General features: G+C 55.0%; 2 protein-coding genes across 4 annotated transcripts in view; both read left to right on the top strand.

Moving 5' to 3' along the window:
- The window catches only part of TCF3 (transcription factor 3), an 84,699-nt gene extending 70,103 nt beyond the window's left edge, over positions 1-14,596 (top strand). Inside the window, exons 16-20 of one of the 3 annotated variants that reach the window (XM_021528226.2) lie at positions 739-862; positions 1,566-1,713; positions 5,458-5,681; positions 6,347-6,491; positions 7,405-14,596. In XM_021528226.2, the coding sequence (XP_021383901.1) occupies positions 739-862; positions 1,566-1,713; positions 5,458-5,681; positions 6,347-6,489 (639 nt within the window). In that variant the 3' untranslated portion in view covers positions 6,490-6,491; positions 7,405-14,596. Of the gene's footprint in view, positions 1-738; positions 863-1,565; positions 1,729-2,611; positions 2,851-5,457; positions 5,682-6,346; positions 6,492-7,404 lie in introns of those variants that run through there. The other 2 variants (XM_021528224.2, XM_021528227.3) reach the window with 2 other exon arrangements.
- A 2,654-nt stretch (positions 14,597-17,250) lies between these two features.
- On the top strand, positions 17,251-20,311 carry UQCR11 (ubiquinol-cytochrome c reductase, complex III subunit XI). Its single transcript, XM_021528238.3, has 3 exons — positions 17,251-17,375; positions 18,350-18,484; positions 20,068-20,311. Exons 1-2 carry the CDS (start codon positions 17,326-17,328, stop codon positions 18,468-18,470), a joined length of 171 nt encoding a protein of 56 aa, XP_021383913.1. The 5' UTR covers positions 17,251-17,325; the 3' UTR covers positions 18,471-18,484; positions 20,068-20,311.
- The last annotated feature ends 5,019 nt before the right edge of the window (positions 20,312-25,330 follow it).

Here is a 25,330-nt window from a genome sequence, read left to right as displayed (position 1 = left end):
TGGGCACATGGATGCTGGGGTGCCATGCAGGGTCACCTGGGTCCCCCCTTTTCTAGAGGTTGGTGACCACAGCAGCACATTTTTGGCAGAGCTGCTTGCCTGCTGCAGCAGTGACACCTCTGCAGTCTCCAGAGAACCAGTTGTGATCCCTTTCCAGGCTCCTGGGTTCTGCTCCTGAGCAGGGAATGAGACGTGTGCTCTGTAGCTGCTGCCAGCTGGGGAGCCAGCAGGGCTGGCTCTGCCTGTCAGTCCAGCCGGTGTGGCACTGCCTCAGGGCCCTGGGCTCAGAGGGGCCCCTCACCCTTTGCCTCCAGCCCCCTTGGAGCCAAGTTCACATTGCTGGGATGGCCCTTGCTCCCGTGGCACTGGGGAGGTGGCAGTCACAGTGGAGTTCAGTGGACACAGGACCCGTGTCCTGGCTGCTGTGCTGGCCTGGCAGCGGCCACAGAGGGGCTTTTCCTCGGGGTGGGGGACAGCAGTGACAGGAGCCGCGGGCTGGGTGCAGCTCCTGCTCAGAGCAGGGTCCCCAGCACGGTCCCAGAGGGCTGGTGCAGGAGCAGGCTGGCTCTTCCCTCCTGCATTCCGGAGCTCCAGGGCTGCGAGGGTGAGGGGAGCACACAGCTGTGCCTCAGCCCGGTCCCTGAGCCCGGGGCTGTCCTGGGGTGACTGCTCAGGTGATGTCCCCACTGCCTGCTGCCACATCCCTCCCCGAGGCTCACTCTGCTCCCTGTGCTGCAGGTGGGAGGAGGCCACCCTGAAGATGGGTTGTCCAGCAACCCCAGCTTGCTCCACAACCATGTCACACTTCCCTCACAGCCCAGCTCACTCCCGGACCTCAGCAGGCAGCAGGACACGTACAGTGGTAAGGCAGCTCTGGTTTTGGGGCTCACCTGTTCACAGGGCTCACCTGTGCTAAGGGTCACTGCTGGGGGGTGTGGGGAGGCACCTGTGGGGCTTGGGTCCAGGCCTGTGCAGCCTGGGAGGGGGTGGGTGTCCCACAAGGCTGGTGCTTCCTTGCAGCATTCACAGGGCAGTTTCTACTTGGGGCCTTTTCCAGAGGTTTCACAGAGTCCCAGAATGGTCTGGCTTGGAGGGGACCTTAAATCCCATCCCCTTCCACCCCTGCCATGGTAGGGACACCTCCCACTGTCCCAGGCTGCTCCCAGCCCTGTCCAGCCTGGCCTTGGGCACTGCCAGGGATCCAGGGGCAGCCACAGCTGCTCTGGGCACCCTGTGCCAGGGCCTGCCCACCCTGCCAGGGAACAATTCCTGCCCAGTCTCTCATCTAACCCTACATGCTTGACTGTATTTTCCTGTTCCCCTGCCAGGTGTGGATGCACAGTTCTCAGTGCTCTGCTGAGTAGGTTGGTTCCCAAATTGGAAGTAAGGGAAGTAAGAGGGAGAACGGGAGTGTCAGCAGGGCAGAGGCAGCACCCTCACATCTGTGGAGCAGCAATGCAGGATGAGACTGGGATGCCACTGCAGGAGCAGAGCCTGGGGACCCCCCAGCCTCCTCTGTGGGTCAGGCCCCTCAAGCTCTGCATGTGGCTCTGCTCTCTCTGCAGGCTTGTCGGGGGGGCTGGGCCGGAGCAGCGTCTCCTCAGGAACGAGCGAAATAAAGAGGGAAGAGAAGGAGGATGAGGAGAACACATCAGTGGCAGATAACTCAGAAGAGGAGAAGAAGGAGCTGAAACCCTCCCGGAACAGAACAAGGTGCTCTTTGAACAGGTCTCTCCCTTCACTTTCTCTGTTCCCAGGTCAGGAGTGTTTGGGCTGGGGTTCAGCTGCCAGGACCCACCAGGCACTGGGCTTGGCCTGGGGTCATTTGTGGCACAGACCCCCCAGCCCTTGCTTACCCTGGAGCCTGGTGTGATCTCACACAGCCTGGGCTCCTGCTACTGCCCCAGGGAGAAGGGTCCCTGCCACCCTCCTGCTGGCTTCTGTCCCTGTGGCCTCAGGGCACCCTCATGCTCCTAAAGCAGAGGGGTGCACCTCTTCCCCCACCTGCCTGTGCGGGCACCTGGGGCCGTGCAGAGAAGGAACAAGTGCTCAACCCCAGTCAGACAAGGTTTGACTCCTTCCCTGCCTTGGGGCATCTCTGTCACATCCAGCCAGAGGAGTCAGTGGCTCAGGTGGAGTCCTTCAGTGTGTTGGCTGCTCTGCAGCCTTGCCACCAGCTTGGAGACCTCAGCAGGGTGATGGTGCCCAGAGAGGCAGCACCAGCCCCACTCCTGGCCTGGAGGCAGAGGGCTGCATCTTCCCAGATTCCAGCTGGGAGTTCCACTGTTGTCCTTCACCTTGTCTGGGCTGCCCTGCACTCTTCTGGCAACAAGTTCGGGCCTTAATCACATTGTGGATTCTTTCTTTGCTGTTTAAAAAACAAAAGAAAACAAAAAAGAGGCAGAAGAAGAGCCTTAACTGCTTCTCTCCGAAGCCCCTGTGTGTCCCTGCACGTGGACCTGGCACAGGACCTGGCACAGCAGGTCCTGACAGGGCACACGGGGGGCTCGGCATCTTGGTGCGTCACCGTGTGTTTGTTGTCTGTGAGTTGACCAGTGCTGAGAGTGCACACGAGGAATGTCCCTGTCTCGTTCTTATTTTAAACCATTAGTCAAGATGAGGATGAGGAGGACGATCTTCTTCCCCCAGAGCAAAAAGCCGAGAGAGAGAGAGAAAGGAGGGTCGCCAATAATGCCCGTGAGCGCCTGCGGGTTCGTGACATCAACGAGGCCTTTAAGGAGCTCGGACGCATGTGCCAACTGCACCTAAACAGCGAAAAACCGCAGACCAAACTGCTAATCCTACACCAGGCCGTTTCAGTCATACTGAACCTGGAGCAACAAGTTAGAGGTCAGTGAGGGTCCCGGAGTGGTGATATTTTACGTACCTGATCGGCACGGGGCTGTCTGTCTGTCTGTCTCCTGTGACGTGCTGTGGTGCCTCGCACTGTCTCTCTCCCCTGTAGCCTTGGGGACCAACCCAAGGCTATCGATGTCCTTTTTATTTTTTTTTTTTTTTGCCTTTTTTGCATCCATCCCTGCTGTTCTCTCCCTTGTCCCCCGCTGCCACCGCGTGTGCTGCATGCCGGTCCCCGCGGGGACGCCTGTGCCGTCCTGTGCTCAGTGCTTGGCCAGCCAAGTGACAGAATCCCCCTAGAGAATGTCCCAGAGGGGCCCAGCCCTGCGGTCTCCAAGGGCTGCTCTGCACAGAGCCCGCTGCTTTCCCCTCGGCGTGCCCGATGTGCTGCTGTGGCAGCTGGCAAAGCCCTGGCACCACGGGAGCCGTGCGAGGGCAGCGGGATGCCCCAGCCCCGCTGCCTGCACTGCTGTCCCACGCAGGCTGGAGCCCTGTGCATTCTGAGCCTGGAGCTGCCCTGCCCGCGGCACGCTCAGGGCACGCTCGCTGCCTTCCACACGTGTGTGCCCCCACGGCAGGGAGGGAAGGAGAGGAGGGTGGCTGCTCTGTCCGCATCCCGCAGTGCATGCTCCTGCCCCGGGGCAAGTTAACCCCTTTCTCTCTGCAGAGCTGTGTAACACGCGTCGGGGGCTGTGCCTGCCTGTGCTCCTCTCTGCTGGCCTTGCTGTGCCTTGATGTTGGAGTCCTTTGTGCCTCTCTTCAGTTTGTAATTTTTTGCCTTTCATAACATGTATATTTTTTCCTGTCTTCTTTTTTAATTTCCCCTTCCTTTTGATTTTTTTTTTTTATTTCAAGTTTTTACTTTTTGGTTCTGTTCTTTCCAATCTCCTACAGACATGCCCCAGCCGTGACCTCTCGGTGGTCCCACTCTACCTTGTACTTGCTGCTCACGGATCCCAGGCAGGACCGAGGGTGGGGCAGGGCTTAGGCAGAGTTGGCACCATGTTCGTTTTGGTCTCCCATGCTTGTCCCTTTTTACACCCTTCCTGGAGGCAGCCAGAGAGGTGGCTGAGCCCTGCAGGCTCCCTCAGCAAGTAGTGCAGACAGGCAGTGTCCCCTCCTTGGGTTTGTGCTGCTTTCCAGGAGAGAATCCCACCCTCACACCCCTTCTGGCAGCACTGCCATCAGGTCCCTGTGTGCCCAGGGGGGCTGCCAGGATCCTCCCACTGCCACAGCAGCTGCAGGAAGGGAAAGGAGGAGAGCCCCAAGGGTCCCCTGTGCTGGTGACCCCCAGGGGCACAAGGCAGCCTAAGCATGCCATCTTCACACAGTGCAAGCTGCCAGTGGTACGTACAGCTCTGTCCTGCCCAGGTGTGACATCCAAGCCTTGTCCCTGCTGGGGGAGCCACCAGCAGGGACCTGCAGCCACCAGCCGGGGCTGGAGGAAGGATCTGAGGTCCTGCGTGGGGACACAGGTGCCAGGATGGCCCCGTCCCCCAGCCTGTGCTGGGCGTGTGGAGAGGAGGTGGCAGTGCCAGCTGGGGCAGCGAGGAGGGGACACAGGCAGGGACAAGGCAGCGAGGAGAGGGCACAGCAGGGCCAGTGGGCAGCCCTGCCTGCCCAGGGAGCCCCTGCTCCCCCTCCCGTGGCCATGCACTGTCCAGGAGGGCTCTGACTCTGCCCCTCTTTGCTAAAGGCTTGTCCCCACGTGGCTCCCCAGGAGCCCGAGGCCACAGGCTGTCCCAGTGTCAGGACTCTCCCGAGGACCCTCCTCAGATAGGAGTCTTCCTGCAAGAAGTTTTGCTCTGGGGGAGAAGGTCGTCTGCGCTTAAATTGGGGCTTTCGAGGGGGTGGGCAAGGCCTCGGTTCAAGATGCTGCCAGCACAACTTTGCTTCCCCCATCCCTGCCTGTGTCGGGCACCCTGGGGTGCTGTCAGCAGTGGGGGCTCTCCCAGAGCTTCTGACTGCCTGGAAAAAAAATCAGCCCTCCTGGCAGGCTTTTGGCTGTGTGGAATGATCGGGATTCAGTGATTGCATCTGAGTCTGGTCCTCAGAGCAGGCCTGGCTCCTGCTCCAAAGCTGCCCTGGTCCCTAAGAGGGTGCCAGGCCAGGCTGCTCCTGCTGCTGCAGCACCACTGCTCCAAACACCAGCATTGGAAGCTGCAGATGGAATTTGGGAAGGAAATCTTACAAAGAAGGATTTACTTCCTGCCAAAATTTTTTCCATGGGGGACAAACCTGATGTTTTTGCCAGAGAGCCTCCCCCAGCCTTCGAGTTTTCAGTTGAAAACAAACAGGAAGGCAAAATTTTGCAGACGGTAGGAGGTGTTGGTGGGTGATGCTGCATCAATGCCCACCCTTGCCCCCAGTGGCCCCTTCAGCCCCCTGGGCACCTGGCCCTGTGCTGGCAGCACCTTCCCTGGGCTCACAGAGGTGACACAGCCTGGGCTGCTCTGCGAAGCACCCGGAGGAATTGGCTTTGCAAAGTGAGGCCGTTTGGGCCATTTCCAGTGGACACCCGGAGCACTTCCAGCACGGCAACGTAGACCCCCCCTCGGTGGCACCCCCTGACTAACCCCTGTGGTGCTGTGAACCCAGCAGTACAGACGAGGCCTTGTCACTGGAGGACAAAGATCTGAGGGACCGGGAGAGGAGAATGGCCAATAACGCCAGGGAGAGGGTGCGCGTGCGGGACATTAACGAGGCCTTTAAAGAGCTGGGACGCATGTGCCAGATGCACTTAAAAACGGACAAAGCACAGACCAAACTGATCATCCTACAGCAAGCGGTGCAGGTCATTCTGGGCCTGGAGCAGCAAGTACGAGGTATGGTACCGCTGGCAGGTGCATTTCGGGGCTGTCTCTCCCCCTGTCTCTGCATGCTCGTGCTTCTCTGTCCTGACTCCTGCTTTCAGCCTGAGCTGTGTGTTTGCAGTGCCGGCAGCACCTCTGGCTGCTGAGCTCTCCCCAGCCCTGGGCCGGGGTGGATTTGAGGCTCCTCTCGCTCTTTGGTCATGCTTCATGTAATTTGGCACCTGGATCCCATTATGCAGCTTTGGAAAATTCAATCCTCAACTCTGTGTGCTGGCTGAGGCACTTGGGGGTTCCTGTAACAAGCACATGGAGGTGCCCTGGATCCCTGGAAGTGTCCAAAGCCAGGCTGGCCAGGGCTTGGAGCACTCTGGGATAGTGGAAGGTGTCACTGCCATGGCAGGGGTTGGAACAAGATGGACTTTAATATTCCTTCCAACCTTCCAACCCAAACCATTCCATGACTCCATGCTGAAGTGGGATGCAGCTGGGCCTGGGTTCTGCTGGAGCAGGGGCCTGGCAGGAGCCTGCAGGGACTGCAGCAGCAGCGAGCTGCACGGAGCTCATGCCTCACACAGGCCTGCCTGGGGTGGTCCCCTGCCCCTCTGGGATGCTGCTGCCAGGGGTGATGCTGTTGCCCAGACTGAGGTTGCTCCCCTCCCTTGCTGTTTTGGGCACAGAGCGCAATCTGAACCCAAAAGCGGCCTGCTTGAAGCGTCGGGAAGAGGAGAAAGTGTCCGGAGTGGTTGGAGACCCCCAGATGACACTGTCAGCTTCACATCCTGGTCTAGGAGACGGTCACAACCCTGTTGGACACATGTAAAGGTACTGGTCCCCACCTTTGATCCCACATCCCAGCGTGGTCCAGCCCTGTGCCCATGCCCTGCTCTGCCCTGGCTGGTCAGCCCCACTCCCTCAGCAGCAGCCACGGCCCTGCTTCATTTCCCTGAAATCAATGACTTGAAGGTGTGCAAGGCCTGGCATAGGTGCCCAGAGCAGCTGTGGCTGCCCCATCCCTGAAGTGACCGAGGCCAGTTTGGAGGGGCTTGGAGCACCTTGGGATAGTGGAAAGTGTCCCTGACAAGGCTCGGGGTGGAATTAGTTGAACTTTAAGGTCTCTTCCAGCCGAACCCATTCCCTGATTCTCTCTGTGTGTCACGTGCCCCATGGACACCCAAAGCCTCTGGCCCACAGGAGAGTGGCAGCCCCATAGCTGGGATGGGGTTGGAGCTCTCTGGGTGGGCTCAGCTCTGCTCTGCACCTCCCAGTTTTGCCCTAGCTGGCTGCTGGAAACCAGCAATTCCTTTTCCTTGTGGCTCTATGAGAGGGAATGGGCAGGTCCCAGAAATGCCAAGAGGGTCAGAGGAGGTGAAAGTCCCCTGGTGAGGCTGTGGCAGGCACAGGCTCTGATGGGCTGTTCCCATTTTTAAGAGACTCTGGGAGCATCTGAGCAGTGCAGCGATGGTGGGGGCATTGAGCAGATCCAGGAGTGGTAGGTCAGGAGCTGATCCCATGGAGTTCGTGGAGAGGACACAGTCCCTTGGTGTCCCCTGCCCCAGTGGGTGCCTGCGGGTGCCTGACCAAAACAAAGACAAAGCTCAGCTGCAGCCCGGCCCAGCCTGCAGGGACAAGCTGCAGCAGGAGCCTTGGGACCCTCTGTGCAAGGAGCACAGTTTTATTCTCATTTGGGCATCTATCACTTCAGACTTTTCTTTATTTTATTTTATTTTGTTTGTAGATCTTTTTGTTCCTCTGGATACAGAGATTTGTAGGAAGAAAACCCTTGGTGTGACCTGCAACCCTGTTGAACCATGAACTGTAGTACTGCTCATACTGACACACGCAGATGGATCCTGGCGTGACGTAAGGGGTGGAAAAAACACTTTGTCAGAAACAAAACAGAAACAAAAAATTGCCTTAAGTATAAAGTGCAGAACAGTCAATACATATCACTCAGTTAGGAGGGGGTGGCGTGTTCTCTTGGCTTGTTCACAAGCAGCCAGCAGCAAAATTGTGCCTAAGCTTGATATTTCTTTTTTTAAAAAAAAAGAACATTAGTTATGAGATTTTTTATGTAGAACAAATAGCAATGCCTTTTGGTTTTTTTAGCTTCTTTTGCATATGTTTTGTAAGCAACAAAAAAATTTTTTTTTGTATAAAAACATGTCTTGTACCCTCCGCTTTTCTGCTGCTGTTTCTATAGTTAATGTTGCATCTTTAGGATCAACCAGAATATTAAAATTGTATTAAGAGAGACTGGATATAAAGAGAGGAATTCTCAGATTCGGCTCAGAAAGCCACTAAAAGCGAATGTAGCCACAGTGAGGGAATGTTCTTCCTTGCCTGGCTTGTACCTTCCATGACAAGAAACAAACTCATGTGCTGAATTCACCATCTCTTTTCTTCGGCCACTTCTGATTTGGGAAAAGGAAGTCAGACAGGAGAGCGCGTGGCAGCAGTGCTCCCGCTGCCCCGGGCACTGACCGAGGTGCTCGGCGAGGTTTGCTCTGTTCCCGAGGCCCCACGGGGGACTGGAGCAGCCCACGGCTGTTCCGGAGCGTGGCCGTGGGGAGGACGAGCTGCTGGGAGAGAGCAGCTGGAGGAGGACAAGGGACTGAGGCGCTTCCAGGTGAGCAGAGCAGCAGGGGATGCACGAGGAACAGGCCGGAGCTGCCAGAGGCACTTCAGGAGCGGCGCTGAACAAAGACCGAGTGAACAAAGCTGAGCACTGGGAAGAGGCGGAGGCAGCCGTGGGATGAGGAAACCAGGCAGCAGCAGGCTGAGGATGCTGCAGGCAGGAGAGGAGCAGCGACCCGGCTCGCTCCAGCTGGGCAAAGCCACGAGCAGCAGCAGGATCCCTTCGTGCACTGGAGCCGCCGCCCTCGGAAATGCAAAATGCTGGCTCGGGGAGAGGGGTGGCTTCACACCCCGCTGTCACCTGCTGTCACATCTCCCAGGCGTCCTTGGAGGCAAACGGAGCTCAGCACTGCGCTGTGGGATGTGAGTGGCCACCGTCACCTGCACGTGGGCTCCTCTCTTGGCACTGGCAGCAGGAGCTCCTGTCCGTGCATCCAGCAGCCAAACTGGGCCAGCTATCCCTTCACTCCAAGGGATTTCCAGTCACTCCAGACAACTCTGGTGTGCCCAGCAGGAGGAGGATCCCTGGCAGCCCCTCTGTGTGCCCTGGAGGTGTGGAGCAAACAAAAAGGTACTGGACAGTGCTGAGCTACAGCAGCCGATCTGGAGATGGCCGTGGAAAAACATCCACCAGGAATTTGCTCTTGTTTTTTCCCTCTCCTTCCCATTATGAAACATTTTGTGCCTGGTTCTTCCCAGTTCTGCAGAGCCCAGTCAGGCAGGATGGTGCACGAGACATGGCTACAGGTCTGGGGGAATGTGGGGAACTCCCCTCTCCCCTGCAGGCTCCATCTCTTTGTGCTGCTCCAGCCTGGGCTCCTGGGGAAGCTGTGTTGCTTTGGCATGGGGAAAGGGAGGGACTGGCAAACAGGATTAGGTCCTGTGGCACTTCCCAGCAACCCCAGGCTCTTGGCATAACCTGGTGCTCCTCCACGTGCTTTGTGCTCTGGCAAACCCTGCTGGAAGTGCTCGGGGCATGCTTATCTCCCAGCCACACGTGGGCACTGTGGCCTCAGCCTCTGTGGCAGCTCCAGGCTGAGCCACTCCAAGTGCCAGGGCAGGATGGGACTGCCCCTGCTGCCCCTGGCCCTGCCCTGGGGCTCCCCATCGTCCAACCATCACTCTGGAGCTTTTGGGTGCTCCTGCCTTTCCCCAGCTTGCTGCTCCCACCATTCCTTCTGCATGGTGAGAGCTCAGCAGCCCCAGCTCTGTCCCTGGAAAGGGCAGGAAACTCAGTGGTTCCAGCAACCCAGGTGCTTCTTGCCTGTGTCAACAGACACATTTTAGCCTAATCAGCTCGTCAGGGTTTGCCACTTCCATCCCTGGGGCTATTCTGGGTGCTGAAGCAGTGGGCAGGGAGATGGAGGAAGTTTTCCTTCATGTGTGACAGCCTTGACTCCCATTCATGCTCTGGAGTTAAAATTGGAGGGCTCATCATCTGCTTTTTGTCTCATCCATAAGAGTTCCTGCTCTACTGGTGAGTCTGGGGCTGCAAAGTACCCGCTGCTCAGGGGTTTTGGCTGGCTCAGTGCCCCTGTCCCAGGGCAGGAGGGATGGAGCAATGTCCCAGCTCTGGAAAGCTTGAAACCCTACAAAAAAAATACTTAAAAGTGGTTCACAAACCCTTTGATTTTGCCCCAATAATTCGAGGTGGCAATAATGGACTGCTGGACTTAAAGGGGCTAGTCAAGAAAAATCCATAAATTCAACAAAATTGGAAACCTGAGAAGGTTGTGAGTTGTTCACTAATTTGCTGAATTTCTTTATCCTCTCCTAGTCCTCCAGGCTAAGGATGAATCCTGATGAGCCAGAGCCTTTCTCACCATCCCTGAATCCTCAGACATTGCAACAAAAATGGGGCTTTTCAGCTGCATTTAGGTGGTTTAAGATGTTACTTTGACAGCAAGTCCAGCCAACTTCCATCCGTGGCAAGGCTTGGGTGAAGATCCTTGAGCACAAGCCCTCAGAGAGGGTTTGGAGAGATCATCTCAAAAGCACAATGTAGGGGGTGGCAGTGCTGTCCCTGGAGCTGTCTCGATGGCACAGGGTGACAGCTTTGTGTGCCAGTCCAGTGTGGCTTCAGTGGCATCTCTGCTTTCCAGGTGCTCTGGAAACAATTGGGAAGAGCAGCAAGGAAAAATTGCCTTTGTCTTGCCAGTGTGTTTGGCTCAGTGTGAACATGGGGCCTGTAACCTGCCAGGGAAAGTGGCTTTTCTGAAAACAACCACTGCCAGGTTCTGTCCCCAAAACACCACCAGCCAGCCCTGAAATGTCACTCCTTAGCAATGAAAGTCTTGTCTTTAGGTGTTGTGGCCAGCAAGGGCCAGGTCTGAACCCTCCCCAGCCCACAGCTCTGCTCCGTTCCACTTGGGATCTTGCGGATCCCCAGACCTGCTCCTCTGCCTGTCTGTGTGTCCCTCACAGCAGTGGTGCTGCCAGGAGAGGTGTCACAGGGGTGACATGCTGTACAGTGCCATTTATTCCATTTTCTCCTTCCTCTCTCAGCCTTTGCTTGCATGGCTGCTCCTGGGGACACATGCCCTCCTCTCTGGGGGCCACTGAGCCCCCCCCAAAGCTTCCTTCATCAGATGGGGGGCTGCCTTCCCTTCTGTGCAGCTTCTTGTTCCTCTCTCCCCAGGCTGCATCAGCGAAGCAGCAGAACTGGGACACTGCCATGGGACATTTCCTGTGTCCCCAGCCCAGGGGCCTCCTGCTCAGCCAGCCCCCTGCCTCCCTGCACACAAGCTGTGCATGCCACACTACGGGGGGGCACCTGGAATCCAGTCTAGGAACAGAAACATTGCAGACTTTTGTCTTCTCCCTTTTCACCTGCTTTTCCCCCAGAGCAAAGCAGCTGCAGCCTCCCATGGGTTGGTGCTCAGGCAGTGGTGGCAGCGTGGCTGCTCCTGCTGACAGCCCCAGGGAGCAGAATTCCAGCTGTGTGCCAGTCACTCCTGCCCATGAACCCATCAGATCTACTCACAGCCCCAGCCACAGCTTCTGCTCCCCTGCTTTCACAGCTAGCCCCCAGAGGTGTGTTGGCAGGAAGGATGGACTTAAGCTGTGCTTTCCTCAGGAGGCTGTAATTCCAGAGACTGCTCTCCAAGGTCCTTTGTGTCTCACCAGTGTCCCCACTGAAGTCAGCAGAGCCTTTGGGCTCTTGCTGGGTGGTTCCAGTTGTGGGGGCTTTGGAAACCCCCAATGCCCTGCACCCCTCGAGCTTTGCTGCCAACTTGGTGGCCAGTGGAACCTCTTGCAGGCCCTGCTGTGCTGTAGTGGGGAGCCTGGGTCAGCTCCAGTTCCATCCCTGGGCTCTGGGAGGTGAAGCAGAGCTGGGGATGGAGGTGAGCTACAACAAGCCTTCAGCCCCTGCCTGCAGTGCTGGCTAACCCCTGGCCACTGGGCTCCCCCATCCCTGCCCAGCACCAGCAATAGCAAGGCCTGTTTTCTGTACCCCGAGCTTGCACAAGGTCTTTGCCCTGTTAAAAACCTATGCAAATCTTATCCCTGTCCCCTCTCCCGGGGCTCTGCAGATCCCAGCCCAGCCCGATCTCTCTGCTCTTGTCCGTGATTCCTGCTCCCTGCTGCCTTCAGGGTCCAGCTTCCTTCCTGGCAGCTCCAAAAGCATTTTGACATCTATGCTCTGGAGCTGGGAGGGGGCAGATGAGACTGTAGGAACACCCAGCTCATACTGAGCGCTGAACTGGAGGGGGCAGGGCCTGGTCCTGAGGCTCCTCCACGCACCCTTCATCCTCCTGTGCCTTCTGCTCGATGCTGGTGGGGCTCTGCCAGCGTCCTTCATCCCCCAGCCCCCCGAAAGGAGAGGCTCTGTTCCACCTTGCTGCTGCCCAGACTGCCCTGTTCTGACACCTGAGCCTCGGGCTTGGCTGAGCCTGCTCGCTCCTCAGCCTCTCCAGCCTGAAGGAGTTTCCCTTCCACGCTCCCCAGTCTCTCCAGCCAGCATCTCTGAGCTGTATCCCTTGCAGAGGGGCAGCCCGTCCCAGCAGCTGCCCATCAGCTGGGTGCAGGCAGGAGGATCTGGGGGGTGGGTGCTGCCCGTGTCCCACAGCACAGGACAATTGAGCCCTTTTGGGGAGCCAGCACGGCTGTGCCTTGGCCTGAAGGACTCCCACAGGGAGGGGGGCTCTGCTTGGGAGAATGGTGCAGGCTCCTCGTGACCTTCTGCCAAGCCTTGGGTGTCCATCTGCAGCCCAGCTCCGGGCCAAGGGCACTCCTGTCGCGGGTCTCCACATTGGTATCTCTGTTTCCCTGGTTTTGTACCCCTCCTGCTCCTCAGGGCCCTGCATTCCCACCCTGGCCCAGCCAAGCCTGTGCCGTGGTGGAGGGGCAAGGCTGTAACACTCACCCCAGGACGTCTCAGCTCAGTTCAGGAGAGCAAAGGGGTTTCTGTTTCCAAAGGGGGTGTCCTGGTACCGAGGCCTTTGGCCAAAGAGCATCCCCGTGCCCTGCATCCCTGAGCTGTGCCCTGTACCCTGAGCTGTGCCCTGTACCCAGAGCTGTGCCCTTCATCCTGAGCTGTGCCCTTCACCCTGAGTTGTGCCCTTCATCCTGAACTGTGCCCTGCATCCTGAGCTGTGCCCTTCACCCTGAGCTGTGCCCTTCACCCTGAGTTGTGCCCTTCACCCTGAGCTGTGCCCTTCACCCTGAGCTGTACTCTGCATCCCTGAACTGTGCCCTGTACCCTGAGCTGTGCCCTGCATCCCTGAACTGTGCCCTGTACCCTGAGCTGTGCCCTTCACCCTGAACTGTGCCCTTCACCCTGAGCTGTGCCCTTCACCCTGAGCTGTGCCCTGTACCCTGAGCTGTGCCCTGCATCCTGAGCTGTGCCCTTCATCCTGAACTGTGCCCTGTACCCTGAGCTGTGCCCTGCATCCCTGAGCTGTGCCCTTCATCCTGAACTGTGCCCTGTACCCTGAGCTGTGCCCTTCACCCTGAGTTGTGCCCTTCATCCTGAACTGTGCCCTGCATCCTGAGCTGTGCCCTTCACCCTGAGCTGTGCCCTTCACCCTGAGCTGTGCCCTGTACCCTGAGCTGTGCCCTGCATCCTGAGCTGTGCCCTTCATCCTGAACTGTGCCCTGTACCCTGAGCTGTGCCCTGCATCCCTGAGCTGTGCCCTTCATCCTGAACTGTGCCCTGTACCCTGAGCTGTGCCCTTCACCCTGAACTGTGCCCTGCAGCCCCGAAATGTGCCCTTCACCCTGAACTGTGCCCTGTACCCTGAGCTGTGCCCTTCACCCTGAGCTGTGCCCTGTACCCTGAGCTGTGCCCTGTACCCTGAGCTGTGCCCTTCACCCTGAGCTGTGCCCTGTACCCTGAGCTGTGCCCTTCACCCTGAGCTGTGCCCTTCACCCTGACCTGTACTCTGCATCCCTGAACTGTGCCCTGTACCCTGAGCTGTGCCCTTCACCCTGAGCTGTGCCCTTCACCCTGAGCTGTGCCCTGCAGCCCCGAAATGTGCCCGGCGAGCGTGCAGCTCCTGGAGGCAGCGAGCTGGGGACACCGCGGGTGCCCCTTGCAGCACCATGTCTTCCCAAATCACTCGAAGCCAGCAGCTGCTGGGCAAACCTGGTAGCACGGAGCCAGCAGGGAGGGAAGGAGCCGTGGAAGGAGGCAGCAGCCTCGGTCCCTGTGCCAGGAGAGGGGAGAGGCACCTGCTGAGGCAGGACAGGGCCGATCCCAGCTGGGAATGACCTGTTGGGTGCTCCAGCTCTCTGGGGAAACAAAGCATTCCTGGGATGTTCTTTATATTTTTGTAGGAATGGGGGGTGGGAGAGCAGATGGGAGATGCCTGCAGAAGTTGTTTATTTTTAACCCTGTAGAAAGTTATGGGTTGTTTTTGGTTTTTGGCCTTTAAAATAAAAAATGGTCCTTGCTTTTGATGTTTATGCTGCCTACCTGTAAATCCAGATGTACTTAAGTGGCTGAAATCCTTGTTCTTAAATCAGATACACATTATAGTTTTGAACTATATATATAGTAAATATATATATATATATGCCTAACCCAGCAAAAAAAAAAAAAAATAAAGTATTTGGGGGTGGGAAATGCGTTGCTCTTTGAAATGAATCACAATTGGGGGATGAAATTGTGTTTCTGAGTGCCTCAAGATATGAATTGTTTTCATTTTTTTAAATAATTTTATACAAGTGTCAAAACAGCTGGCTGGATTATTTGGAATTTTTAAATAATCCTAACTTTTTTAAAGTAGATTTTGAGAACTGTCCTGTATATAACAGTAATGTAGCAATAAATGTGACATTTTATAACAATATTACTTTTTTTATCGCCATGTGTGTCCTTCAGATGTTGTATCCCTAGGAATGAAAAGTTGGAATAAAGGCTTTGCCTTGTACTAAAAAAAAAAAAAAAAAAAAAAACCGAAAGAAAACACCAGACAGGTTTTCAGACACTTGCTCTGGGTGTAGATCCTGCCCACTGCATCACTGTTGTTTCCTTGCCTCTGCCCCTGGGGAGCACCCACAAAAAATCCACTTAAATCCAATTAAATGCACCCAGTCCATCCAGGAGCCCAGCACAGACTGGTGATGGGAGAAATTAATCAAATCAGAGTCATTAAGGCTGAAAAAGACCTTCAAGGTCATCGAGTCCAACAGTCAGTTCAGCACCAATCCATGTCCCCGGCACCACATCCATTGTTCAAACACTTCCAGGGATGGTGCCTTCACCCTTCTGCCCCGGGCAGCCTGTGCCAGTACCTGACAACGCTCTTTGGGAAGAAATTACTGCCAATATCCAACCTAAACCTTCCCTGGCACAACCTGGGGCCGTTTCCTCTTGTCCTGTCCTTTGCTCCCTGGGAACAGAGCCCGACTCCCCCCCCGGCCCCATTCTCCTGCCCTTTGGGCTCCAAGGTCCCCCAGGATTTTCACAGAACTGCAGACTGATTTGGGTTGGAAAGGACCATAAAGCCCATCTCATTCCACGCCCTGCCACAAGCTCCATCCAGCCTGGCCTTGGACACTTCCAGAGCCAAGGCATCTGCCTGGAAGCAGCCTTCCTTCGCCAGGCTTGCTGCCTGTGCTCTCACTGCGCTGCTCTGGCTCGAGGCTTGTCCGCACAGAGCAGGACAAACGGACCAGCCTAACTGAGAAGTGGCTCTGGCAGGGGCTGGTTAAATCTCCCTGAGCTTTGGGTGCCTTCTCTCAGCAGTGAGGCAGCTCTGCCCTTCCCAAGCTGCTCTGGGTGCATGGAATGACAGCCCTTCCTTACACTCCACCATGAAATCACAGAATCATTAAAATTGGGAAAGACTGAAGATTACCCAGCCCAACCATTAACCTGGCAGCACTGCCATGTTCACTACTAAAAATGTCCTCAAGAGCCACATCCACGTATTATTTTAATGCTTCTAGGGATGGCGACTTCACCACTGCCCTGGGCAGCCTGTGCCAGCCGTTTACAACTCAGATCCAGATGAGGGAGAAGTGTGTGCTTGGGAGCAGCCTGGAAAATGGATGTTCAACAAATGCACAAGGTGGAGCATAAAGCAGACGAGTGCCGGTGTGCAGAGCAGGCTTGGGCTGGGAGAGCTGGTGAGGACAGGAGCAAGGAGCAACAAGAGGGGCTGCTGATAGTACACAGCTTCCCAAGATCTGGGCAGTGTCCTGCCAGCACTCCCTCCTTGGAAACGAGTCACCATCAGCTTGAGATGAGCTGGGATGAGACTGCCAGATCCTGTGGGCAAACATCACATCACGCTCGCGCTGCTAGACAATCCCAGAATCATGGAATGCTTTGGGCTCTAAGGGATCTCAAAACTCATCCCATGGGCAGGGACACCTTCCACTGTCCCAGGCTGCTCCAAGCATGGTCCAGCCTGGCCTTGGACAGTGCCAGGGATCCAGGGGCAGCCACAGCTGCTCTAGGGTGTCTGTTCCAGAGTTCCTCCTGCATGTTCACAAGAGGCTGAGCAGGCTCCAAGCAGAGCCTGGGGAACATTATGGAATTGATGGTGATTTTATGACCCTTTCCTGAAAAACCTGGCTGAAAACTCCCTCTCCTTTGGGGGAGACTGACTGGCCATGACAGGACAGTTTGCAGGGGCACTGATGGGCTCTGGGGAAACCACCTTGGGAAGGGGGCACTTCCCTCCAGCACAAGAGGCCGAGAAGCAGTCCCAGCTCACTGCGGGAGCACTGCCACCCCTCAGGGCCCGTGTCCCCTCTCCAGCCTGAGGACATCCCGTTCCCTCAGGGCTCCTGTTCCCTCTCTGGTGCGAAGACAGGCCTCATGTCCCCTCTCCAGTGCAAGGGCAGCCTGTTCCCCCAGGGCAGCTGCTGTCCTCCCTGCGGTGTGAGAACAGCCTGTCCCCTCAGCCGTGTCCCCTCAGGGTCACCTGTGTCCCCTCAATGCCCATGTCCCCTCAGTGCCCATGTCCCCTCAATGTCCGTGTCCCCTCAGGGTGACCCGTGTCCCCTCAGTGCCCATTCCCTCTCAGTGCCCGTGTCCCCTCCGTGCCTGTGTCCCCACAGTGCCCGTTCCCCCTCAGGGCCAGTGTCCCCTCAATGCCTGTGACCCCTCTGGGCCAGTGTCCCCTCAGTGCCTGTGTCCCCTCAGTTCAGGGCAGCCCGTGTCTCCTCAGGGTAACCCGTGTCTCCTCAGTGCCCGTGTACCCCCTCAATGCCTATATCCCCTCAATGCCCGTGTCCCCTCAGTTCAGGGCGGCCCGTGTCCCCTCAGTGCCCGTGTCCCCTCAGTTCAGGGCGGCCCGTGTCCCCTCAGGGCGGCCCGTGTCCCCTCAATGCCAGTGTCCCCTCAATGCCCGTGTCCCCTCAGTTCAGGGCGGCCCGTGTCCCCCCAGTTCAGGGCGGCCCGCCTCCCCTCAGGGCCCGCCTCCCCTCAGGGCCCGCCTCCCCTCAGTGCCCGCCTCCCCTCAGGGCCCCAGCCCCGAGCGGGCCCGCCCCGCTCCAGCCCCGCGCGTGCGCGGAGCGGCCCCGCGGCCGCCGCCGCTCGGGGTGACTTTGAGGCGGCGCCGTCGCCATGCTGAGCCAGCTGCTGGGGCCGCGCTACGCGCAACTGCTGCGGACCTGGTGAGGGGCTGCCGGCTGCCCGCGCCGCGCTGGGGCCGGCCCGCTTCCACCGGGGCTCTGTGCGCTGCGAGCCGGGCTCTGCTGGCCCCGCCGGGTCTGTCCGCCCGGCCCGAGGCTCCGCGCTGCCCTCACCGCGTCCTCCGGGCACGGGCGCGCACCGCGGGGCTCTGAGGGGCGTCCCCACGCCCTGCTGAGGCCCTGCTCGAGGCCTCCCCGTGCCCCCCGCGCCCTGTGAGGGTCGCTGGGGACGGTGCCGGGTGCGGAGCAGGGCTCGGGCCGGGCTGAGGGGCCGAGGGCCGGGGAAAGGGCTTGAGGCCCACCCGGCGCTGGCTGTTTCACGGACGTAGATACAGCAGTGCCCTGGGTGCCCTTTGCAGGGCTGAGGGAGGCGGAACGGCGGGGCAGAACCGGGTGATGTGGCTGAGACACGGAGCTGGGGAAGGTCTGAGGAGCGGCTGAGGGCACTTGGCTCGTTCAGCTGGAGCACAGGAGATGAGGGGAGGCTCCTCGGGGCTGCAGCTCCTCCCGAGGGGAGGCAGAGGGGCAGGGGCTGAGCTCTGCTCTGGGACAGCTCCTGGAGCCCAGCGAGGGCTGGAGCTGTGCCAGGCCTTGGCATGGAGCTCAGGGAAAGGTTCTTCCCCCCGAGGGTGCTGGCACTGCCCAGGCTCCCCAGGGAATGGTCCCGGCCCCGAGGCTGCCAGAGCTGCAGGAGCGTTTGGACAGCGCTCTCAGGGCTGGGCAGGGTGGGGCTGTTGGGGGGTCTGGGCAGGGACAGGGCTGGGCTGATGATCCCTGGGGGTCCCTTCCAGCTCAGGATATTCTGGAATTTTAAGCTCTTTTCCTGATTGAAGTGACTTTCTCAGGTACCTCAGCCATGAGCAACTGCCAGGCCTTTCACAGTGGTAAATTATTTTTTAATTACTACTTTCACAGTGGTAATTTGTTGTTTACCTGGATGTGTGTCTCTCCTTTAGGACCCCCACCCTGGCAACATGGGGTGGTGTGGCTGGTGTTGGCGTGATCTGGGCCACAGACTGGAAGCTGATCTTGCAGTATGTTCCCTACATCAGCGGCAAGTTCAAAACTGAAGACTGAGCTTCCCTCTAATGGTGAGTTTTGTTTGTACATCTCTTGGCTTAATCAATAGAATTATAAAATCACAGAATCCCAGTTGGGTTTGGGTTGGAAGGACAGGGCATGGACACCTTCCACTATCCCAGGCTGCTCTGAGCCCTGTCCAGGACAGCCTAGCCTGGAACACTTGAACACAATAACTGTGTGCTGGTGTGACAGTGGATTTTTGACAGTTTCCTCTTTGCCTGGGGCACAATTTTTTATTTTTTTTTTTTAATGGAGCTTCACAGAGCACCAGAAGGATGAAATATTCATTAGGGTATGTTTTTCAAGTGATTATTTTGGATGCAGTGGGTTTTTCACAACATACTGCAGTTCTTAAGAGGTCAAATCAAGCTAATTTTTTTTACTTCTGATGTATCTGTTTACTTCTGTTCCTGAGCAGAAGAGCTGCAAGCTCAGGACTGGTTTTGTGACAAGGCAAATTCAGACTCCTTTCTGCTCCTTGTAACTGGTATTAAAAGTAAATTGAATTTTCAGAGCTGGTTATTGTATTCCACAAATTCCTTGAAATATTTGCTTTCTCAAGGTTTTGGTTCTTTTCCTTCTTTAAATACATATCAGAAGTGCTGTTCTGAATGATCTGAAAGTCTGACCATTCCTAAAGCTGGAGCAGCAATTAGACAATCCTTCTGTAGGGGCTCTAACTGCATAGTCTTTCTAGTAGGCAGGCTTTGGATTTCTTTACTCCTTGCTGCAGATAGAAGGGAGTCAGGAAGATTTTTCCATTCATTATAGGATGCTAATGGAGAAACTCTGAGACCAGAGGAAGGTCTGTCCACCTCAGTGGTTGTTTCTTCTGGTTAGAATAACAGTTACTTTTAAATGTTGATTAATGAAAGTGAGCCATTTGTGTTCCAGCTACACAGTATTTTGTAGGGAAGTCAGTCCATTTGGAAAGCACAGACAGTACTTCTTATTCCTTTTTCAGCAATAGTTGTTGCAGCTTAAACAATTTACTGTTTGCAAACTTTGTATTGCACAGTTCCTTCTGTAACCAAGAGAGGAATGAAACTTGTCTTGGAAGTCAGCTGAACTGGAGGCATTTTGGGTCATTGTGATGTTTACAGTCAAGTCATAAAATCACCCAATGGTTTGGGTGGGAAGGGTCCTCAAAGCCCATTCAGTCCCAGCCCTGCCATGGGCAGGGACACCTTCCACTATCTCAGGCTGCTCCAAGCCCCATCCAGCCTGGATGGAGAAGTTTTCAAGTGGAAAAGCTCTCAAGTTATGCAATTCAATTACCTTCTAAGGGTTTTCCTTCCTTAAAAATAGTCAGTAGCAGGCACAGAGCTCTATTCCTGAGCCAGCAGCCTGTGTTTCCCATTTTGAAGTAAGAATTTAGTGAGTGTGGAAAGAGGAACAGAGAAGAGGGATGTGTCTGTGGTGGCCTGTGCTCCCTTCCAAGGGGACTCCAGGCCTGCCCACCCACACCTGGATCAGCTCCTGTACCAGAAACTTCCTGCCTGGATCCTGGAGGCTTTTGAAATCTCTCATGTTGGCTGCTGTGGCACTGTGCAGGAAGCTCTGCTTAACAACTGCTCTGTGTTTGTTGTAGGATTTTATTGCTGAAGAGTGTCTGGAGCCATCCGTCCAGGAGACCCTGCTGGGGTGACCCTGTAATGCCCAGTACAGATTCTGCAACAAGCTGTGGTCTGTCTGTCTGTCTGTCTCTCCCATGAACAGCTGTGAGCAAATTCACCCTCACTGACCACTTCCTCTGAACACTTTCCCAACACCTCTTGCCTTGATGGGAATGGTTTATAAACCTGGTGTACAAAATAAACCAAGTGAATGATTTCTGGGGGGCTTGGGGTCTTGGGATTTTGTGTGTGTGTGTGTGTGTGTGTATGTATGTGTGCCTTACCTTCTTAGCCATATTCTTAAGACCAGACTCCTAGCTTGGTTTTTGGTTATAGAATGATGGAATCACAGACTGGTTTGGGTTGGGACACCTGGCACTATCCCAGATTGCACTGTGTTACATCTTCAGCTTCTTGGACTGTGTGTCCTAAGGCAGGTCTGACACATATTTGCCTCTTCTCATGTGCAGGTTCCTTGGGAATCAACCACTGGCTGCTAGGATACTGGGCTTGATTATTTATTTTTATCAATTACAGCTCTTGAGCTACTCTTAGGGATGTGTTGATTTTAGGCTCCTGGATCACTGTGGCCTCATGGACACAGTTAATTTTTCACAGCCAATATTGTGGAGTTTCATGGTAACAGATTGCTGAAATTTACTTTAAAGAAAGGATTTTGGGTTTTTACCATCAATTCATGGACCCCTTAAATGGTCTATTTTTTAATCTTTTCTGGCTTAATCTAGGGGCTTGAGGAAGGCAGGCCCCAAATCCTAGGTGTCTTTCTTTGTACCAGGATGAAAACCAGGGGTTCAGAGAGCTGCTCAGTTCTTAATTTGGGGTTTAAGTAGAAGAATAATCTATATTCTCAATTCATAGATCTATTTATTTGTGAACTTAAACTGGTGATGAAACAACCCCCAGACACAAGCCTTTAGGTGAGAGTTCTTAGCTGTTAGAAAACACCTGCCACAACCCTTTAGGTGAGAGTCTTTTGCTGTTATAAAAAGGAAGAATGAGGATTATTTTGCTCTGGTCTCTGTCACTTGGCCACAGATGACTCAGACTCAGGGGGGAAAAGTTTATCCCTTTTTACAAAGACCACAATTTACAAACAAACTTCCTCTGTTTGAGAACAGGATCACTGTTTTCTCTCTGCTTAGTGCCTAGCTTCATCTTACTAGAATGTTTGGCTGTAATGCAAGGTTTGAATCTCTTTAGGGGAAAATCCCAGTTGTAGCTGTGTTGCGCTTGTGTCAGTGTCAGGGCTGTGTCACACTCAGGGATGTTTTTTGAAAAACTGTTGGAAAACCTGCCCAAACAGTGGCACTATGCAGGATTACTCAAATAACAGTAAAATTTCTTAGTGTTGCTTCAGCATCATCATTGTTCATCAACTGGGGGCAAAGAATATAATTTTCACATGCAAAAAGTGCCTTTGATGCTCTGCTATGCCCACTAAGATGCAATCACATAATCCTGGAATATCCTGAGTGAGAAGGGACTCGGGGGTCGTCAGTCCAGCCCTGTCCCTGCACAGACACCCCAACAACCCCACCCTGAGAATCCCTGAGAGCGCTGTCCAAACGCTCCTGGAGCTCTGGAGCCTTGGGGCATCTTCCCTGGGATATGGAATAATGGGATGGCGGGGCTGATTGCTCAGGCCGTCCCATCCCTGCTCCAGCAGTGCTCCTGACTGACCTGCAGGAGGCCAGAGCCTCACCTTAACCTCAGGATACTGAGAGTGCAGGTTTGACAGCAGCAGCCCTCTGCCATACGTAGGGGTGTGGTACTGATCCATTTCCAGCCAGATTATGCCTGGAAAGTGGATATTCTTGGGAAGCAGCAGGACTGTAACCTCAGGTCTGGACAGCTCGGTCCCTACTCTTATTTTACCTGTGTGACACACCTGGGCAGGATGGGTGTAACCTGCTGCTTCAGAAATTCCCTGGTTTTGCCTTTTGCCTGGTGTTCCCGTGGGTGAGTGACCTGTTCCCATGGCTTGGAGATCTTTGGGAAGCCTGAAGCTGGGGGTCTGTGGTGTCCACCCCTCTGAGAACCCTGATGTCCCCAAGCTGCTAGTCAGTGGTGACAATCACCTTTACAAAGCCCCAGTGGTAGAGGTGTGCCCAGCGGGTGAGATGAGATACTGAAAGGAGAAATACATATTTAAAATCTGCTGTGTGTACAGGCAGCACAGCAACGAGTGTACAGACCTTGGATTTGCTTGGGGATTGTTCAGCTTGTTTTTTGTGCAGCATTTTCAGTGATATATTTATTGCTAATTAACCATAGGATTAGTGTATAACTGATTTAATTGCTATATTTCTTTTGCTGCAAGAGCAAGAAACACACTCTTGAAAATACCTTCTGCATTTTTGGGCAAGTCTGTGTTAGATAATTACTGTTCAAGTAGCGTGGGTAATCTTTCTTATTTTTAATATCCTAGCTTTGCCTCTCTTTTAACAGTTAATTGTTTTCATAATGAATGCCACGTATGTTAGAGGAACAAATTAAAAAACAATGACCTGACAGATGGGGAAAAAGCTTCCCCTTCCAAACCTGGAGAGGGCACAGAGATGGCTTTGGATTTACAGCTCTGGGTTGATGATGTGACTTTGAAACAGCCCCTGAGAAAAGGGGGGCTTTGCATTCTTGCCTGCCTCATCCAAGTGTTTGTCCTTGCGGTGGTGCCCCCACTTCATCTGTGGAATGTACCAGTGGACATGGGACAGGGTTTTGTCACTGCAGCCACCTCGGTGCTGTGAGCCTGCACAGCCCCTGCTGGTCTCCTCCTGGAGGAGCTTCTGCTGGGGCTCCTGGGGTGGGAATTCTGTGGCAAATCCTGCTCTGGAATAAGCTCCTCAGCTGGCTCTGGGAATGCAGAGTAGGAAGCTCCAAACCTGCAGAGTGAAATCAAAGAGTTTTTCTGTCAGGATATCCTGCTGCTTCCTTCCACGTCTGACAACACTGATTTTGGTGATTTTTTGGATTACCTGCTCATCCTGGGGCAACACAGAGTCTCTAGCAGCTGAATCCACTTTCAGCTGGTGGTTCTACCTGCAAATACCACACCTTGGCAGTGTTCCCAGAGGAACACTGGAATATTTTCCCTTCAGCTCAAGAGTTCATTTCTACCCAAACATTTCACGCAATCCTAGGAGAGAGTAAATGTTTCCCTTCCACAAACCGGTGCCAGCTGCCAGTGAAAACTGATTTTCTACCTCCTGACACCCTCAGCTCAAGGTTCAGAGGACATTCAGGGATCCTCCCACAGACTTGCTGTGACACTCTTCCACATCCAAAAACACAGCTCCACTTGCTCCCAGCTCTGCCAGTTCATTCTTAAAAAATACCCCTGAAAGTTTCACTGTGCTTGTTTCCCTTTTGCACTTCAGAGCTCCACATCAGTACAAGTTTTTGGTTACAACAGTATAAGATGAGCTAGATTTGAGGTTTGGGGTGTTTCTATTTTAAAAAAAAGCAAAAAAAAAAAAAAAAAAAAGCATGGAAGCGCATTTATGGAAAATAGTGTGGGTTTGATCAATAGTGGGAATTGGAAGTTTTCCATCTCTTTTGTGCAAGATTGCAGAAAATAACAGCAATGGCAGAGCGAGACGTATCCTACCTGTGAGCTCAGAGGAGGCAACATAAACTACCACAGGCCCGTCCAGGGGAGCCGGAATGCCTTCAGGGCAAAGCTCAGCATCGATCAAATTAAAGACACCACCTCCACCCGCATGGATCTTAAAGCTTTTTAAACAAAGTAAATGTAACCCAGCACCTACCGGCGCACCTGGCTCTTGGAAATTGTTTCCAGTTTCTACTCCCGAGTCTGGACAAATTGCAGCCCGTTGTGGGGGTGTGGGCTTCCCTCACATCCTTGAGAGTCTCATATCCTCCTTCAATCTCCTGCTGCTTTTCAGATGAGGGAGTTTGAAACGAGTGAGTGAGCCCTGACTTGGAAAAAATAGGCAGTAAGAAATACCCATCGATGTGATGTGTAACGATATCCAGTGCTGGTTCCTGCTCTGGGATGGGGCAGCCCGGGATGCAGGGACAGACTGGGAATGAGAGGCTGGAGAGCAGCACCGTGGGAAGGGACCTGGGGGTCCTGGTCAGCGGCAAGTTGGATCTGAGGCACCGCTGAGTCCTGGCAGCCCAAAGGGCCGCCCTGTCCTGGGGGCAGCAGGCCAGGGAGGGATTGTCCCACTCTGCTCTGCCCTGGGGCAGCCTCAGCTCCAGTGCTGGGGGCACTTTGGGCACCACAAGGTCAGAAGGGCCCAAAGCTGTTGGAGTGTCCCAAGGAGGGACACGGAGCTGGGGAAGGTCTGAGGAGCGGCTGAGGGCGCTTGGCTCGTTCAGCTGGAGCACAGGAGATGAGGGGAGGCTCCTCGGGGCTGCAGCTCCTCCCGAGGGGAGGCAGAGGGGCAGGGGCTGAGCTCTGCTCTGGGACAGCTCCTGGAGCCCAGCGAGGGCTGGAGCTGTGCCAGGCCTTGGCATGGAGCTCAGGGAAAGGTTCTTCCCCCCGAGGGTGCTGGCACTGCCCAGGCTCCCCAGGGAATGGTCCCGGCCCCGAGGCTGCCAGAGCTGCAGGAGCGTTTGGACAGCGCTCTCAGGGCTGCTCAGGGTGGGGCTGTTGGGGGGTCTGGGCAGGGACAGGGGCTGGGCTGATGATCCCTGGGGGTCCCTTCCAGCTCAGGGTATTCCAGGATTCTAAGTTACTGCCACGTGAGGGCTGGAGGAAACACTGGCTATGGACACAGAGTTTGATATCGGATCAGAGCGGTGGCTGGAGAGTGTGGACACACTCCTGTGGACGCCCCTGCTGTAGTGTCCGACACGGATCCCTTCCAACTGCTGCTCCAAGCAGGATTCTTAACAAAAACTAATACATCATTCATTAAAGGAAAATTGATTTCTCTGACTTGCTTTGGGAAGGAGACTGTCTTGTGTTTCTCAGCATGTGGATACTGGAATGGAATGGAGAGGACCACAGCAGCTGGAATTCAGGTGCTGGTTGGTATCCCATTCCCAAAGCAGTGGTTCTGAGGTGAATGTTCCTTGGCAGCCGGAGGCAGACACATCTCCTGGCAGTACCACAGCCGGGAATTTGCCACTGCAGCTGCAGTAGGTGCTAGTTTACACGCTTTCCTGAAAAACTTTTCATTGCTTTGTCTCCACTCCAGTTCCTCATGTGCAGATTTCCCTCTTTTTTGTTGGGTGTTTTTTTTTTGG

The sequence above is a fragment of the Lonchura striata genome, chromosome 28 (genome assembly GCF_046129695.1).
Source record: "Lonchura striata isolate bLonStr1 chromosome 28, bLonStr1.mat, whole genome shotgun sequence".
NCBI lineage: Eukaryota > Metazoa > Chordata > Aves > Passeriformes > Estrildidae > Lonchura > Lonchura striata.
This window is presented reverse-complemented; position numbering and strand designations above follow the sequence as displayed.

Excerpts from the sequence above, each read along its gene's own strand:
- UQCR11 (XM_021528238.3), top strand. The coding sequence starts at position 17,326 with ATGCTGAGCCAGCTGCTGGGGCCGCGCTACGCGCAACTGCTGCGGACC. Across the intron at positions 17,376-18,349 it reads GCGCAACTGCTGCGGACCTG|GACCCCCACCCTGGCAACAT; the intron begins GTGAGGGGCTGC and ends TCTCTCCTTTAG.